The sequence below is a fragment of the Pan paniscus genome, chromosome X, assembly GCF_029289425.2.
Source record: "Pan paniscus chromosome X, NHGRI_mPanPan1-v2.0_pri, whole genome shotgun sequence".
NCBI classification, from domain to species: domain Eukaryota; kingdom Metazoa; phylum Chordata; class Mammalia; order Primates; family Hominidae; genus Pan; species Pan paniscus.
Window position 1 is genome coordinate 25,975,673 of NC_073272.2, and position 18,447 is coordinate 25,994,119.

The 18,447-nt window shown below is 41.1% G+C and overlaps 1 protein-coding gene across 28 annotated transcripts in view; it reads left to right on the plus strand.

Moving 5' to 3' along the window:
- ZFX (zinc finger protein X-linked) overlaps positions 1-18,447 on the plus strand; it is a 70,239-nt gene that overhangs the window by 30,618 nt on the left and 21,174 nt on the right. For 27 of the 28 annotated variants that reach the window (XM_063601789.1, XM_034950518.3, XM_034950521.3 and 24 more), the window contains one exon: positions 2,681-3,259. In XM_063601789.1, coding sequence (XP_063457859.1) covers positions 2,681-3,259 — 579 coding nt within the window. Of the gene's footprint in view, positions 1-1,213; positions 1,367-2,680; positions 3,260-18,447 lie in introns of all 28 variants that reach the window. The other variant, XM_034950527.3, reaches the window with a different exon arrangement.

The following is an 18,447-nucleotide window of genomic DNA, read 5'->3' on the forward strand; positions in this document are numbered from 1 at the left end:
GCAGTGATACAATCTCGGCTCAATGCAACCTCCGTCTCTTGGGTTCAAGTGATTCTCCTGCTTCAGCCTCCCGAGTAGCTGGGATTACAGGCATGCACCACTACGCCTGGTTAATTTTTATATTTTTAGTAGAGACGGGGTTTCACAATGTTGGCCAGGCTGGTCTCGAACCCTTGACCTCAGGTAATCTGCCCGCCTTGGCCTCCTTAAGTGCTGGGATTACAAGGCGTGAGCCACCACGCCAGACCTGATCATTTTTGGTTGTTGATTAAGCTATGTATTTCTCTGAGGGCCTGGCCAGTGACACATAGTTATTGAGTTAGGCACCTGGTTGGACTCAGCCTGGTCTGAGTCAACCAGAGGCACTAATCTACTGAATAGCTATGTAGGTAAGACTTTTATAAAACTTTCTTTGCTTTTCTGTAGAACAGAAGCCAAGATATTTTATTTATTTATTTATTATTGAGACGGAGTCTTGCTCTGTCACCCAGGCTGGAGTGCAGTGGTGCAATCTCGGCTTACTGCAACCTCTGCCTCTTGGGTTCAAGCAATTCTCCTGCCTCAGCCTCCCTAGTAGCTGGGACCACAGGCACGTGCCACCACACCCAGCTAATTTTTTGTAGAGACGGGGTTTCACAGTGTTAGGCAGGATGGTCTCGATCTCCTGACCTCGGGATCCGCCCACTTCGGCCTCCCAAAGTGCTGGGATTACAGGTGTGAGCCACTGTGCCCAGCCTTCTTTTATTTTATTTTATATTTTTGATAAGGATATTTGATTCTATTTCCATTTGTGACATTCATTCAGAATAATATTTTCTGAGCACCATACACTGTGCAAACTGTGTGATCTTGGTTAAGTCATTTAATCTCACTGGGCTTCAACTGATTCAGTCCTCTACCTTCATTCCTTAACTGCAAAATGGACTAGGGGAACTATGTTCCGAGGAACTGCCTTGGGAGTTGGGGTCTAGAGGGACGGGAGGAGGCTAGATGGAGGCAACGTACCCTGGTGAAGTTGGGGCAGCTCCTGCTCCAACTACTCTCAACCTCCACCACTCCAGCGCAGCTGCACTTGTATTTATCCTATCAGTCTCCAGAGCCTCCTCAACCCAGTTGTCTTTCCTCCTCAACTGTGGTCTTTAGTCCCTCTTTTAATTTATCCTTTGATCCTTGTATGTCCTAGATTCAGAGGATGATTTCTAAATTTCTATAGCCATAGATGGAGCATATTGGTGGTATATTGCACCAGAACAAAAAGGGAAGCGTGTGAAGGGAGAAAGGAAAAAAAATAGAAGTAAAAGAAACACATGGGAGAGATGGAAAGAAGAACAAATATGAGTTGAGGAGAGGGAGGTGGAGCAAAAAGGTAAAACACATATAATGAAGGAAAATAGTATGTTTGTCACCTGAAGTTGCATTACTTAATTTTTTTTTTTTTTTTAAGAGACTTAGAGACGGAGTCTTGCTCTGTCACCCAGGCTGGAGTGCAGTGGCACGATCTCGGCTCACTGCAAGCTCTGCCTCCCGGGTTCACGCCATTCTCCTGCCTCAGCCTCCCGAGTAGCTGGGACTACAGGCGCCTGCCACCACACCCGGATAATTTTTGTATTTTTAGTAGAGACAGGGTTTCACCGTGTTAGCCAGGATGGTCTCAATCTCCTGAGCTCGTGATCCACCTGCCTTGGCCTCCCAAAGTGCTGGGATTACAGGCGTGAGCCACTGCACCCGGCCTACTTAATTAATTTTTGTAATCTTCCCTTAAGTACCTATGTGTATGGTTTTCTTTTCTTTTTTTTTTTTTTTGAGACGGAGTCTCACTCTGTCGCCCAGGCTGGAGTGCAGTGGCGCGATCTCGGCTCACTGCAAGCTCTGCCTCCCGGGTTCACGCCATTCTCCTGCCTCAGCCTCCCAAGTAACTGGGACTACAGGCGCTCGCCACCACACCCGGCTCATTTTTTTGTATTTTTAGTAGAGACATGGTTTCACCGTGTTAGCCAGGATGGTCTCAAGCTTCTGACCTGGTCATCCGCCCGTCTCGGCCTCCCAAAGTGCTGGGATTACGGGACTGAGCCAGCGCGCCTGGCCTTTTTTTTTTTTTTTAAAACAGAGTCTTGCTTTGTCACCCAGGGTGGAGTGCAGCAGCGCCACCTTGGCTCACTGCAATGTCCGCCTCCCTGGTTCAAGCAGTTCTGCTTCAGCCTCCCAGGAAGTTGGGATTATAGGCTTGTGCTACCATGCCCGGCTAATTTTTGTGTTTTTAGTAGAGGTGGGGTTTCACAATGTTACCCAGGCTGGTCTCAAACTCTTGGCTTCAAGTGATCTGCCCACCTTGGCTTCCCAAAGTGGTGGGAATACAGGTGTGAAGCCATTGCACCTGGCTATATATGGATTTTATTAGTGTGCCTAAAATTTTACTTTCATGTATGTATTTTTTCTGTGACTGCCTCAATTGCTTTGTTCTCCTAATTTTTAAAAATCTATTGATTTGAGATGATTACAAAAGTTCTTGGGTTAAAAACGTGATTCAAAAATAGATTCCCTCTTTATTTCTTTAATCTATCTTAATGTTTAAGAAAACTGAGGAGCTAATCTGTTTTCCCAGTAGAAATTAAGTAACATTTACGTTAATTGTAGTCATGCATACTTACCTGAAATTTGTCATTTTAATTTTTTTTTTAAGGAGCTGATGGTACACACATGGATGGTGATCAAATTGTTGTGGAAGTACAAGAAACTGTTTTTGTTTCAGATGTTGTGGATTCAGACATAACTGTGCATAACTTTGTTCCTGATGACCCAGATTCAGTTGTAATCCAAGATGTTATTGAGGACGTTGTTATAGAAGATGTTCAGTGCCCAGATATCATGGAAGAAGCAGATGTGTCTGAAACGGTCATCATTCCTGAGCAAGTGCTGGACTCAGATGTAACTGAAGAAGTTTCTTTAGCACATTGCACAGTCCCAGATGATGTTTTAGCTTCTGACATTACTTCAGCCTCAATGTCTATGCCAGAACACGTCTTGACGGGTGATTCTATACATGTGTCTGACATTGGACATGTTGGACATGTTGAACATGTGGTTCATGATAGTGTAGTGGAAGCAGAAATTGTCACTGATCCTCTGACTACCGACGTAGTTTCAGAAGAAGTATTGGTAGCAGACTGTGCCTCTGAAGCAGTCATAGATGCCAATGGGATCCCTGTGGACCAGCAGGATGATGACAAAGGCAACTGTGAGGACTACCTTATGATTTCCTGTAAGTCTTGGGGTACAGTGATTGTCAAAGGTGTTTTTGTAGGCTGCCTCTTCTAATTTACATCAGGGGTGAAATTTTCTTGACTTAAATGTCTGTAAAAGTAAATCTCATAGACCTACCTGCATTGTTGTTTCCATTTGCAGCCTACAAGATAACTGAAAATTAAGAAAAGTGAGGCCGGGTGTGGTGGCTCATGCCTGTAGTCCGGGCACTTTGGGAGGCTGAGGCAGGTGGATCACCTGAGGTCAGGAGTTCGAGACCAGCCTGGCCAACCAACATGGTGAAACCCCGTCTCTACTAAAAATACAAAAATTAACCGGGTGTGGTGGTGGGCGCCTGTAATCCCAGCTACTTGGGAGGCTGAGGCAGGAGAATCGCTTGAACCCGGGAGCCGGAGGTTGCAGTTAGCCAAGATTGTGCTACTGCACTTCAGCCTGGGTGACAGAGCAAGACTCCTTCTCAAAAAAAAAAAAAAAAAACTGAAACGAACAGAACTGAACTTTGGAATCATGAAGAATGTGATTAGGCTGTTACCAGCCTTTATTAGAATTATGAACTCTCTTGAAACCTAAAAGGAGTTCAACTTGGAAAAACAAAAAGTCTAACCAAGCTACTTACTTTTTTTTTTTTTTTTTTTTTTTCGGAGGGAGAGTCTTGCTCTGTCGCCCAGGCTGGAGTGCAGTGGCGCGATCTCAGCTCACTGTAAACTCTGCCTCTCGAGTTCAAGTGATTCTCGTGCCTCAGCCTCCCAAGTAGCTGGGATTGTAGGCACGCACCACCACGCCTGGCTAATTTTTTGTATTTTTAGTAGAGGGGGCGTTTTGCCATGTTGCCCAGTCTAGTCTTGAACTCCTGAGCTCAGGCAATCCACCTGCCTTGGCCTTCCAAAGTGGGAGGATTACAGGTGTGAGGTATCACGCTGCTACTTATTTTCTTGAATATGGATACACGGTACTGTTTATGTAATACTTATGTACTTATATAATATGTAAAACACTGCATAACAGATAACATGAAAAAGAGCTCTGGTATAGTATGAAACATGATTCCAAAACATGGTATCAAGTATGATGGATTCATATTAGGTTATTGGAGAAAAGTAAAGTATTTTGAAACACACCTTTACATGTTTATCTTAGCATCTGGAAAGACAACCGTTATCTTCTTACAACATACTTCTTGGTACCAATTTCGGAGATAAAATTCTAGATTGGCTAGGCCACGGTTCTGACCCAGTGTGGAAATTCTTATGCCTTAAGGAACTAAACTTAAAATATAAAGGATTCACAGACTATTTATAAATTTACAAGAATATTTGCGTTGTTCGAATACCTGTTTTAATACAGGAATTTAATATAACATTAATATACTGGAGTCCACCAGCATTTTAGGAAACTTCTTTGAGATTTTGAAACTCCTTTGAAAACTTCTTGAGATTTTGAAAATCAAAGAATTATTTGTGGAAAAGGGAAGAAAATGCCTTCATTCAACACGTTTATTGGACCCTGAATGTGTGAGACATTGTTGGAGGTAGCGTAGATACAGATATGTGCTAAATAAATACATACATAAGACCATTATCCCTGGAGAGCTTTTGATCTGCTGTGGGAGAGAAAGTTTGTAGTGTGATGCAGAGGTGTGACTAAACTGCCATGGAGATGGGATGGAGTAGCTGACCTTTGAAATCAAGGATGAATTCTGGTTTTACAGGATGAAGGGCACGGGTGGCAGGAAGACATTCCAGGCATATAGTATAGTGTATTAGAAAAAAGTTCTGGCCTTTGCTGATATTGCTGATAATGATGGGAACTTTAGGATACACTTTTATATCTTTGTGTACGTTCTATTTTATTTCTTAGAATAAATTTGTAGAAATAGAATTGATCAAAGGGTGTACACATTTACAAGTTTGGTTATGCTTTAAGTTTGGTTAAATTCTCTTGGTATTTTGCCTTAATATTCCCTTCACCAAGTTTATGAGAATGTTCATTTCCCTACACTGGAACCAACACAGAGTATTATTTTTCTTTTTAGTTTTCGCCAGTCTGATAGGGAAAAATACGTTACCCTGTTTCAATTTTGAATTTATTTTAGGATGATGATCCTTGTATGTGGAATAAGACTTAAGTGAGGGAGAGATTAGTGGCAGTGAGCTGTTGAAATGGTTCATATATAAGATGATCTGAAGTACGTTAATAATAGTAAAGGGGACAGAGAGGTAGCTGCATTCAAGAGAGATTAGGAAGAAAAATGGATGAGATTCGATGATAGATAAAAGAGGCTAGGGGTTTGAGGAAGAAAGATAATTCAAGGATGACCCTAAGTGTTCTACCTTGGGAGATTGGATGCCTAGTCATGCCATTACCTGAAAGGAGGAGTAGGTTTGGTGAGGGAAGGTGGGGGAAGGGGGAAGATTTAGGATCTGTTACAGTTTGAATTGCTTGTTGGTGGATGTTTCTTCTAGGCAGTTGAAAATATGACTTTGGTGCTTTTGAGAGAGTTTGTTGCTAGAGGAAGAAATTTAGGACAACAGAATGTAGGCAGTATCATATATGGAAATGGATGGTAGTCCCCAGAGCATGCTTGTCGAGTAAGAGTGTCAAGTATGGCTCCTTTAGGTATTTAAGAAGTAGGCAGAAAAGAGTCCTTGAAAAATCAGGAGGTTTGGGGAAGAGAAGGAGGAGAAAAAGTGTTTCCAACACTGTTAAGGATAGAGTTTCTACAAGTTATCAGCCACTGAGGAGAAAGCAGGCTTTTTTGTTTGGCATTTAGGAGGTCATTGGTATCTAAATTAGAGTAGGTTCAGTAAGGCATGGGCTATTGGAGAGGAGATGGAAGAGATGAGCTGTGATGGATTGAGAAGTTAGTGGAAGTAGAGTTAGGCGAAGCGGTTTGGATAAATTGCCATTTTGGTCAGCAAAGGGACTAAAGAGGTGGGAGTATAGCTTTTGATGGTTGCCTGGATGGCGAAAGTAAGTTGAACATGTTTATAGACTTAAGGGAAAAAAAAAAATCACTGGACAGAGAGAACCTGAAGATAAAGAAAGGATGGGCTAGTGGAGCAGGTTCCAGAGAAGGGGAAGGGACTGGGGTCCAGGGCTGCAGGAGACGGCTGTTAGGTAAGTCCTGGAGAGGGAAAGTGAGTCCCCTTCTCTGAGACAGGAAGACAGTTAAGGATGAGGCCCCTTTCCAGGGACAGAAGGTAAAGGGAGTACTTGAATGTTGGGAGCTATTTTGTCTGTGAAGCAGGTTCATCTGCACATATGGAAGGACTGCAGAGGCTGGGTGGAAAGCTGAAGGATAATGGCAAAGGGTTGAAAAGCTTTAGTCTTTAGGGGATGGGCCAGTGTGGGAAGCCAAGAATTTATGAGATAGATTGCTGAACCGCATTGAGGGGCCAGCTGAGGTTAGGAGTCTATTTTATTTTATTTTATTTTTGAGATGGAGTCTCACTCTGTTGCCCAGGCTGGAGTGCAATGGCACCATCTTGGCTTACTGCAACCTCCGCCTCCCGGGTTCAAGCGATTCTCATGCCTTGGCCTCCCGAGTAGCTGGGATTACAGGCACTCGCCACCATGCCCAGCTAATTTTTGTATTGTTTAGTAGAGACGGGGTTTCACCATGTTGCCTAGGCTGGTCTTGAACTCCTGACCTCAGGTGATCCCACCCGCCTCGGCCTCCCAAAGTGCTGGGATTACGGACGTGAGCTACCACGCCTGGCCGAAAATGCTATTTTAAAATGCAGGTTGAGCATCCTTAATCCAAAAATCCAATATCTGAAATGCTCCAGAATCCAGAACTTTCTAAGTACAGACATGACACCACAAGTGGAAAATTCCACACCTGACACTTGGTTTCTGAGGGTTCAATGTATATAAACTTTATTTCAGGCACAAAATTGTTTTAAAAAATTGTATAAAATTACCTTCAGGCTATGTGTATAAGGTGTATATGAAACACAGATAATTTTTTTTTTTTTTTTTTTTTTTAATTTGAGACAGTCTTGTTCTGTCTCCCAGGTTGGAGTGCAGTGGCTCCACCTCGGCTCACTGCAGCCTCCACCCCGGCTCACTGCAACCTCCACCCCCTGGGTTCAAGTGATTCTCCTGCCTCAGCCTCCCGAGTAGCTGCGATTATAGGCACGTGCCACCATGCCCAGCTAATTTTTTTGTATTTTTAGTAGAGACGGGGTTTTGCCATGTTGGCCAGGCTGATCTCGATCGAACTCCTGACCTCAAGTGATCCATCCGCCTCAGCCTCCCAAAGTGCTGGGATTACAGGCGTGAGCCACCATGCCTGGCTGAAACACAGATAAATTTCATGTTTAGACTTGGGTCCCATCCCTAAGATATCTCATTGTGTATATGCAAATATTGCAAAATCCACAAAAGTCTGAAACACTTCTGGTCCAAGTATTTTGGATAAGGGTTACTCAACCCTTACGACTGCCAGATTTTCTATTACAAGACTGGGCAACCCAGGACCAAGGTTAGAGAAAGCAGAGAGTTGAGTTCGTCCCAGTTTGTGAGGGGAAGAGGGCCTGGTGAAATACTGAAGAGGATAAAGCACTCTCGCTTCTCCTTGACTTCTCTCTGCACTTTCTGCCCTTTCTGTCTTCCTCAGCTTTTTTGCTAAGGAGTAAAATGCATGGTATTGGTTTGCCCTTTAACTGCGCACTATCTCTTGCCTTTACTTTCTCCTCTTTTAGGAAGTTCAGCCCTCCAAGGAAGTCATTGAAAAAAACCCAGAAGTTGCTTCAGTAACAATTTACTCAGCATATCAGGTTCTTGTGTTACAGAATTTGTAATACAAGACATGTAAAATTTTACAGACTTGTAAAATTTTCATTAAAAATTTTATTTATAGTCATCTTTAGGCCCTGGGTTTCTTCTAATTTATATAGATTTTAATGTTCCTGAAAAAGTAAATATGGATGAACATAAATGGCTATTAGTGTATTTTATATTTTTTAATATATGTTTTATGTATGTGTATATATTTTGGTAATATAATTTCTTTCCTTTTAAAATAAAACATATCCAAACTCAAATAATGCAGAGATACATTTAAACAAATACATACACACATGAGCATTTGCGTGCACACATGTGCTATTCCCCTATTTCACTATAATGAAATGGTTGTTTTTAAATTGGGTTTAGAGATGGTGGCCTTTAGTAGTATCTTTTGTCTTCTCTATTATTATTATTATTTTTGAGATGAAGTCTTGCTCCCTTACCCAGGCTGGGAGTGCAGTGGTGCCATCGCGGCTCACTACCACCTCTGCCTCCTGCGCTCAAGCAATCTTTCCACCTCAGCCTCCCGAGTAGCTGGGATGACAGGCATGTGCCACCACACCCGCCTAATTTTTACAATTTTTGTAGAGAGGGGGTTTTGCCATGTTGCCCAGGCTGGTCTTGAACCTGGTCTTGAACCAGCCTGGGCTTAAGCAATTTGCCCACTTCAGCCTCCCCAATTTCTTCAATTCAGGTGTGAGCCACCTTGCCCGGCCTCTATAGCCACTTTTGCACTCTTACTTCCCTCTACTTCATCATTCCCTTTCCTTTCAAAGTAATGATCATACTTTAAAATTTAATTTACTATTGGCTTTGGGATCAAACCAATTGAACACTTTAGAATTAACTAATATTTCTCTTGGCTGTGCCTCCCAGCAAAGATACTTAATGATGCATTTTATTTTAATTAATTTATTTTTGAGACAGAGTCTTGCTCTGTCGCCCAGGCTAGAGTGCAGTGGCATGATGTTGGTTCACTGCAGCTTCCACCTCCCAGGTTCAAGTGATTCTCCTGCCTCAGCCTCCTGAGTAGCTGTGACTACAGGCGCGTGCCACCACGCCTGGCTAATTTTTGTATTTTTAGTAGAGACGGGGTTTCGTCATGTTGGCCAGGCTGGTCTCAAACTCTGGCCTCAAGCGATCTGCTCACCTCGGCCTCCCAAAGTGCTAGGATTACAGGCGTGAGCCACTGCTTCCAGCCTTAATGATGCATTTTAACTTAAAACTTATATTGAGGTCGGGCACAATGGCTTATGCCTGTAATCGCAACACTTTGGGAAGCCGAGATGGGGGAGGGTCGCTTGAGCCTAGGAGTTCAGAGGTTACAGTGACCCTTGATTGCGCCACTGTACTCCAGCCTGGGCGACAGAATGAGACCCTGTTTCTTAAAAAAAAAAACCCCTCCCAAAACCCCCCTAAAACACCTATATTGATTTCAGAAGTTAAGGATTAACAAAGGTTTTGTCGTAAGTATATAGAGGAACTATGGGTTGATTTAATCCATGATAGAGAATGTGAAGATACCATTATCGGTAGTCAACTTTAATGCTTTTCATATTATGATGAGAGATGGTAGTATTTCTGAATTCTTATATTTATTAAACACTCTATCTTTAGGTCAGAAATGTGGCCAGATGTCCAAGTACTCTCTTTTCTACTCTCTTCTTTAAAAGTTTCAGTAAGTTACTGGATCTGAGTGTCTAATAAACAGCTTTTATAATGTCTTTAGTATCCATCTTGGCAGGTTTCTTCCCTCTGCAGGTCTCATTTAAAATGATGATGGGCCAGGTAAGGTGGCTCACACCTGTAATCCCAGCATTTTGGGAGGCTGAGGTGGGAGGATCTCGGGGGTAAGGAGTTGGAGACCAGCCTGGGCAACATGGCGAGACCCCATCTCTACTCCCCACAACCCCCCCAAAAAAAGATTAGCTGGTGTGGTGGCATGTGCCTGTGGTTCCAGCTGCTCAGGAGGCAGAGGCAGGAGGATCCCTTGAGCACAGGTGTTCGAGGTTGCAGTGAGCTGTAATCATACCATTGTACTTCCGCCCGGGTGACAGAACGAGACCCCATCTCTTAAAAAAAATCAAAAACCAAAAAACCACACGAAACAACAATAAATGATGATGAAGCAGTCCTCATTCTTTATAATATCATGGTTGTGTATATAGACACAAATGTTCATTGTCACAGTATATAGCTACCTTTGAGGTCAGGATGACTGCCTTCTTCAGTCTTTGCAATCTAGATTTTATGATTGGCTTCTAAGTTAATTATATGTTTCTTGAGGACAGGAACTATTTACTGCATCTTTGCTGCTTATGTATCTTCCCCATCACACCGTATGTATATTAGGTATGAAATAAATATTTGTTGAATAAGTGAATATATGAATGTTATAGCTGAAAGTCCGTGTACATCATGCCTCATCCAAGGCATTAACGATACATTTCTTCCCTACCAGTAGCTATTGTCTCTTGATAAAAATAGGTAATAGTAAATCTTCAATAAATGATATCTATGTGCCGGAATTGAAAATATAGTTAGTTTTTGAGATGAGATCTCACCGTGTTGCCCAGGCATACATACATACATACATGCCTGTAGATGTGCAGTGGCTATCTGCAGGTCTGATCATAGTGCACTGCAGCCTCGAATAACAGCTTCTCCAAGGTCACTCCCAGCAGCATTAGGGTGAGGCTTTGAAACCAGTTATGTTTTATTCCAAAGTGTCCACTCTTAATTCTCTTATTGGCCCCCCCCCCTTTCTCTCTCTGTGTCTCTCTCTCTGTGTTTGTATGTTTGTATGTATGTGTGTATAATTTAATACTACAAAGCAGTAGAGTTCATGATAAATAGTGCTTATTGGTAGATGGGGGAGGCAAATAGAATTCCAAAGATAACTACAATTTACAATAATAATGAATACCAAATTTCAACAATGTTAAACAATAATTTGTTGGGAGGGATTAAGCATTTTTTTTATTTAACTCATTCTAGCAGAAGCCCAGACAGCTTCCAAACCCCATCCTGTTGTTTTTCTAACTGAAAAGTATTAATTTTTTTCAAATTTGTGTTTACATGAGAAAAAGGAATCATATATAAGCTATCACTTTTACTCTTGCCAGTGTTGATTTTTCTTTTGCCTTCATTCATTCAGAAAACATTTATTGATCAGCCATAATGAGCTGCGAACCTCACTAGGGGTTGGAGATAAACAGCAAAGTCCCTGGCTTTTTAAGTTCACAGTCTGGGAGGGAAGATAAACAGAAACAGGCAATTACAGTTGAGTGTAGGAAGGTATGTAAATAGATATACAAAGTACTTTAGAAGCACTAAGAGGATGGGGCCGGGCACGGTGACTCACGCCTGTAATCCCAGCACTTTGGGAGGCCGAGGCAGGCAGATCATGAGGTCAGGAGTTTGAGACCAGCCTGACCAACATGGTGAAACCCTGTCTCTACTAAAAATACAAAAATTAGCCGGGCATGGTGGTGCGCACCTGTAATCCCAGCTACTCAGGCGGCTGAGTCAGGAGAATCGCTCGAATACGGGAGGCAGAGGTTGCAGTGAACTGAGATCATGCCACTGCACTCTAGCCACTGCACGCTGGTGACAGAGTGAGACTGTCTCAAAAAAAAAAATTTTTTTTTTGGTACGCTTGAGGGAGACGAATGCTACAAAAGCGTTATAAACTGAAGTTCTATGGAAGCTCACTTGAAGATATTGACCAAGTTTATTTTATCTCCTATTCATTTTCCTCCCTCCTGTATTTTAAGCAAATTCCACATAACATTTTTTTCATAAGTATTTCAGTATTTGCTTTTCAAAGACAAGGATTAAAAAAAAAACTGTTTTCAAAGCTTTAAAAAATAATTTGAGATGAACTCAATCTGAAGGGCGTATAAAATAAAATGTTCATGAGGTGGCTGAGGAGGGAAGAAAGGCAGAGAGATGTGAGACATCATTGAGTGTTCAGAGACCTATTCTTTGGGTGCTAATAATGTCTGGTGAGGAGGATGGAGGAAGTGGTGAGAAAGAAGATTGGCAAATAGGGCCCAAAACATAAAGGCTCTTGAACATAGACACCTGCTTTACTTTTTGGACGTGGGAAGCTGTTAAAGGATTTTAGGCAGATTAATAATAACATGTTTAGATTTATAGTTTAGAAAGATAATGGCAATGTTCAGGGCAGGTGCAAGGTAAGAGTGAATTCAGAAACAAAAAGTACATTTCGGAAGGTTATTGTGGTAGTCTAGGTAAGAAACAGATGATAATAGTTTGAGATAAGTTTGTGTTTTGTTTTTTTGAGATGGAGTCTTGCTCTGTCACCCAGGCTGGAGTGCAGTGGTGCGATCTCTGCTCACTGCAAGCTCCGCCTCCTGGGTTCAAGCGATTCTCCTGCCTCAGCCTCCCGAGTAGCTGGGACTACAAGTGCGTGCCACCACACCTGACTAATTTTTTGTATTTTTAGTAGAGACGGGGTTTCACTGTGTTAACCAGGATGGTCTCGATCTTCTGACCTCGTGATCCGCCTGCCTCGGCCTCCCAAAGTGCTAGGATTATAGGTGTGAGCCACCACGCCTGGCCTGAAATAAGGTTTTATCGGTAGAATTTAGCAGAAACTGATTCATGACATATGTAGGAAGTAGAATTTGGATTAAATTTAGGGTTGAGGAAGACGGGAGGGTTTGCAGCTCACTTCTTGGTTTCCAGCTTATGCAACTGGGCACATGGCAAAACTGTTACTAGAAGAGGAGCAGATGGACATGCTAAAGATTTATTTACAGGGTTGCTGCATACAACTACAATGTAAAGGGACTCCTGTAAATGTGTAATGAGGTGGCCCTGGTTTGCCCTGGCCATCTAGTTTAGGTATTTTGACCAGTCACTCTAATATTAGCTCCTAATTAAGCATGACTTTGGTCATAGTAGACATCCAATAAAACGTGGTTCAGGGAGCGAATAAATACATAAAGTCCAAACCCCTATGTTTAATGTATAAACCCTGAGGGTCAACACAATCTGATAGTTGATTGATTGATTCTAGGGACTGTTAGCACAGAAGAGATAGTAAAATATTTACTCTTTCATTCCATGGGCTAATTATTGGCTAGGTATGTATTTTACCATTATTTTTATGTATGTACCCTACCAGTTTTTTTAAACCAGGGAGCAAATAAATACATAAAGTCCAAACTCCTGTCTTTAATGTATAAACTCTGAGGGTCAACACAACCTAATAGTTTATTGATTGATTCTAGGGACTATTAGCACAGAAGAGATAGTAAAATATTTACTCCTTTGTTCCATGGGTTAATTATTGGCTAGGTATGTATTTTATTATTTTTATGTATGTACCCTACCAATTTTTTAAAAACCATTTGATAAAACACAGGAAAAAGTTTGGAATTTGAAAACTATATATCTACATGGGAATATTTCTGAAATGTGAGAAAAGTGTTATTTACTGAACTAAGGATATTTTGGAGAAGGTGTATTGAAGATTTTTAAAATTTATTTCATTATTTTTTAATTAAATTTTTTTAGTTGCCCAGTAAAAATGGTATATATTTATGGTACACAACATGATGTTTTGAAATATGTATGTGTTGTGGAATGGCTAAGTGAAGCTAATTAACATATATTACCTCACATTCTTATTTTTTTTGTGGTGAGAACACTTAAAATCTGTTCTCAGTGATTTTCAAGTATACAGTACATTGTTATTAACTGTAGTCACCTCAAGCATCTTTTTAAAGCTTTTTCAGTTAAAATTCGAAAAGTGGTTATTTTAATCCATCTAAAATTGTATCTTTACTGTAAACTGAAATTTATTTAGAAATCAACACTACAATTAATGACTTAAGAGTTTTCAGTATAATGTTCAATCTAGGTGTTGGCTAGCTTTATAACAAGAATAAAGCACTCAAATAAGGCAAAGATGTTTTAGTTTCTCCCTTCCCCTGCCAAAAACAAGGTTGGGAAAAGGTCTCTATTTTGAAAGCATTACGAGCAATTGGAGCTTCAGACTGGCCTTGTGGTTAATATTTACTGTTTATCTGCTGAAACCTAGACAAAAATGTCACCTTGCCCTTTGAACAGATATATGATTACTTTGTGAGGTAATGGGTTTGGGGAGGGAAGAGAAAAGGAGAGAGGGAGAGAGAGAACATACCTCTCCTTGCCTATCTTAGAGAAGCAACATCTGGTATATGGAAACTCAGCTTGCAGCTGAGTCAGGCAGCCTTGGATTTGGATACCAGCTCTGCTACTCATTAGCTGAATGAATTCGGGCAAGTTAACTAACCTTTTTGTTTTAGCTTCCTTATTTGTGAAATGGCAGTAATACTGCTTGACTTCCAGGGTGGTTGTGAGAATGAGAGATCCTGTCAGTCACTGCTAGCTGTTGCTGTGGTTATCATCCAGAGGCTTTCAGTCAGTAGCATCCATTGGGCTAGCAAGGCTTAATCTCGACTAGCTTCATTATGACCTTTCTGTTGTCCCATCAGGGAATTCTTCTTGGGTAAGGGCAGGTACAGGGTGGGATTGTAACAGTTATTCCTTTTTTTTCCTCCTGAATGTATAAAGAAATCAGTTATTGTTTTACTAGTTTTAGACCTATTCAACTATTTTTCATTACTTAGGTCTCTGACACCATGCTACAGATCACTCTAACTTAGGACAGGGACCTGACTGGCACTGTTCCTTTAATTCCTCGTCTACGGAATGAGGCTAATTTCACTAAACCTTTGAATCGCTCTAGGAATGTTTCAAGAATTAAAGGAGATCAGATCGTACCCAATTCTTTCAAGTCTCTTATAGGCTATATAATAAAAATAAGGTGGAATTTTAACCCCACAAAGAGGGTTCCTGAGGAGGAAGTTAAGAGAGGAAGGTCTAAGAGTGAAATTTAAATGTATTTATCTACTAAAGCATTTGCCTTCTTGACAGAATACTTCCTGCAAGTTACTCAGTCTTTTAGGTGCTCTGTTTTCACATATGTGAAGTAGAGACAAAACATCTAAGTTCTGGGGTTGTCGTCATTGATTTCATAATAAAATACAGGGAAACTACTTACCATAGTGCCTGGGACATAATAGTTGCTCAGATATCCTTTTAGGAGGAAATACCCATCTTTGATATCTTCATTGGATTTTTTTTTTTTTCGAGATGGAGTCTTGTTCTGTCCCCCCAGGCTGGAGTGCAGTGGTGCGATCTTGACTCACTGCAACCTCCATCTCCTGGGTACAAGCGATTCTCCTTCCTCAGCCTCCCGAGTAGCTGGGATTACAGGTGTGCGCTACCACACCCAGCTAATTTTTGTATTTTTAGTAGAGATGGGGGTTTGCCATGTTGGCCAGGCTGGTCTCAAACTCCCGATCTCAGGTGATCCACCCGTCTTGGCCTCCCAAAGTGTTGGGATTACAGGCGTGAGCCACCAAGCCCGGCCTTCATTGAGTATTAAATAGCCATCCACACAGGGACCCTGAGGATGTTGAATAATATCAAGTCTATCCTACAGTTTTTCTTTTGATTGGATTTTGGGGTTAGAGGTTTAAAAAACATTCTGGTAATTAGGTAGTAAGACTATTAGACTTGCCATAGTAAGTTAGAATAGGCTCATTGTTCACAGAACCTAATTTTATCTTAGCAATAGTGAGGTGTATGGTAAGGAAAGGTCTGGTTTCCCTCATTGACATCAGTCCCAAGATCACAGGTGTGAATCTTGTTAAAACTTTAGAAAAGATTTGTGTATTCATACTGCCCCTTGAGGTAACTTACTTAGGAAGTAAAATCATCTTTATTTTTCTCTCAGATTAGCCTGTTTAAAGATTTATCAGGTGTCTGGAAGGCTGGGATTTAGTGAATGAATTTATGTCTACCTTGTGAGTATTGGCCGTAGGTTTATTGACTTCAAGTTTAATTAGAGTTTGAGACTGATTGTGTCCTCATGGCATAGATTTTCCCTCTTGTTTGTGCCTCCTAGATAATTTCAATTGTTCTCAAGACGAGCACAAGATCTTTTCAATCTTTATTGAAATGTGGCAATCAGTGTTGCAGTGTTAAGATTTTGAAGCCTGGCACAATGGCTCACACCTGTAATCCCAGCGTTTTTGGAGGCTGAGGCGGGAGGATCACTTGAGCCCAGGAGTTCAAACTAGACTTGACAACATCGGGAGACCCCCATCTCTAGAAACAATTAAAAAAAGAAAATAGCTAGGTGTGGTGGCACATGCCTAGGAGGCTGAGGTGGGAGGGTTGCTTGAGCCCAGAAGGTCAGGGCCACAGTGAGCCATGATTGTGCACTGCATTCCAGCCCGGGTGACAGAGCGAGACCCTGTCTCAAAAAAAAAAAAAAAAAAAAAAAGATTTTATTGGAGCTTATTTTAATGACTGTTTAATGACTTCTCTTTTCTGGGTTTTATTTAAGAGATCATTTCTTATCTTTCAGGTCTTGTTGTTTCTTTTATACTTCCAAAGGCTTAGTACTTCCATGTTATGCCCTTCTAGTGTCATTAGCAGACACTAGTATATTGGTTTAAAGATGTAAAACCAGATGGGCCATTGAAAACATGTTCACACAAAAACTTCTGCACATTCATAGCAGTATTATTCACATTAGCCAAAAAGTGATGACAACCTTGATGTTCATCAGCTGATGAATGGATAACTGAAATGTGGTATATCCATACAATGGGATATCATTCAGTCATAAAAAGGAATTAAGTTTTGTTGAATGCTGCAATATGGATGAACCTCGAAAGCGTTATGCTTAGTGAAAGAAGCCAGGCGAAAAAGACCACATGTTGTATGATTCCATCTATGTGAAATGTCTAGAAGAGGCAGAGCCATAGAGAAAGTAGATAAGTGGTTTCCAGGAGATTGGGGGAAGAATGAGTTGGGCCTGACTGCCAATGGGTATGGTGTTTCTTTATGGGGAATTAGAAGGGTGCTGATGGTTGCACCACAGTGAATGTACTAAAAATCACTTAATTGTACACTTTAAAATGGATAATTTTGTTATGTAAACTATATCTCAATAATGATAAAAGCCAAATGGGCCAAGCAACAATCCCCTAGAGCCTTTATTATTAGCTTTTCTATTTACTAAAGGCCCCAAATTAGCTTTTCCTCTTTAAGCAATTACTTTTTTCAATAAAATATCTTCAGGTATCATGAGGGATGTTTAAAAAAGGAGAGGTGATAGTTGTGGAATTGTGGCAAAAGCTTTTAATTTAGTTTTTAAAATTATTATTTTTTAATTATAAAATACACATACAATTTACCATCTTAACAATTTTTTAAGTATACAGTTCAGTGGCATTAAGTGCATTTGCACTGTTGAGCAACCATCAGTATCATCCATCCCCAGAACTCTTCATCTTGCAAAACAAACTCTCTATATCCATTAAATACTAACTCCCCGATCCCCTCCTTCCAGCCCCTAGCAGCAACCCTTTTACTTTCTGTCTCTTAGGAATTTGACTACCCTAGCTACCTCTTATAAAGTGGGATCATACAGTATTTTTTCCTTTTGTGGCTGGCTTATTTCACCTAGCATGATTTTTCAAGATTTATTCATGTTGTAGCTTGTGTCAGAATTTCCTTCCTTTTTAAGGCTAAATAGGATTCCATTGTATGGATAGACCATATTGTGTTTATCCAGTGAAAAACTATTTTAAAGCAGTAATCCTTTGCCTTACCTACCCTTTGTTCTTCCTGGCTTACCCTCCTCCCCCCCACCAAAGCAACTGTAGCAGGTCCTGGAATAACACGTTATTTCCTTATAATGTTGATGAGAAAGAAAATCGACTTTCTGCTGGGGCCACTGTCCCTGTGGCATTTGCACATTCTCCTCCTGTCCGTGTGGGTTTCCTCCCACATCCCAAAGCTGTGCACATTAGGTTTATTGGCATGTCTACGCTGTCCCAATGTGAGTGAGCATGCCCTGTGATGGTTCCTGCCTGGTACCCTGAGCTGCTGGAGAGGCTCCTACACCCATGACCCTGATCTAGAATCATTGGGCAAATAATTATCTTGTTTTTACTAATCTTTCTTAAATATATGTGTAGCCCACATTTATTTCCATGTTTAATGCTACAAGTGTTTTAGACTATATTTAGAAGTTTGGTGATGTTTTTGTGACCAGAAATACGCCATAGGAACTTAACTCTTGTTTATATCAATTAGCCTACAGTAAAAAAATTTTTTTTTTTTTTTTTGAGGCAGAGTCTCACCCTGTCACCCCAGCTGGAGTGCAGTGGTGCTATCTCGGGTTACTGCAATCTCCACCTCCCTAGTTCAAGCAATTCTCCTGCCTCAGCCCCCCAAGTAGCTGGGACTACACGCATGCACCACCCTGCCCGGCTAATTTTTGTATTTTTAGTAGAG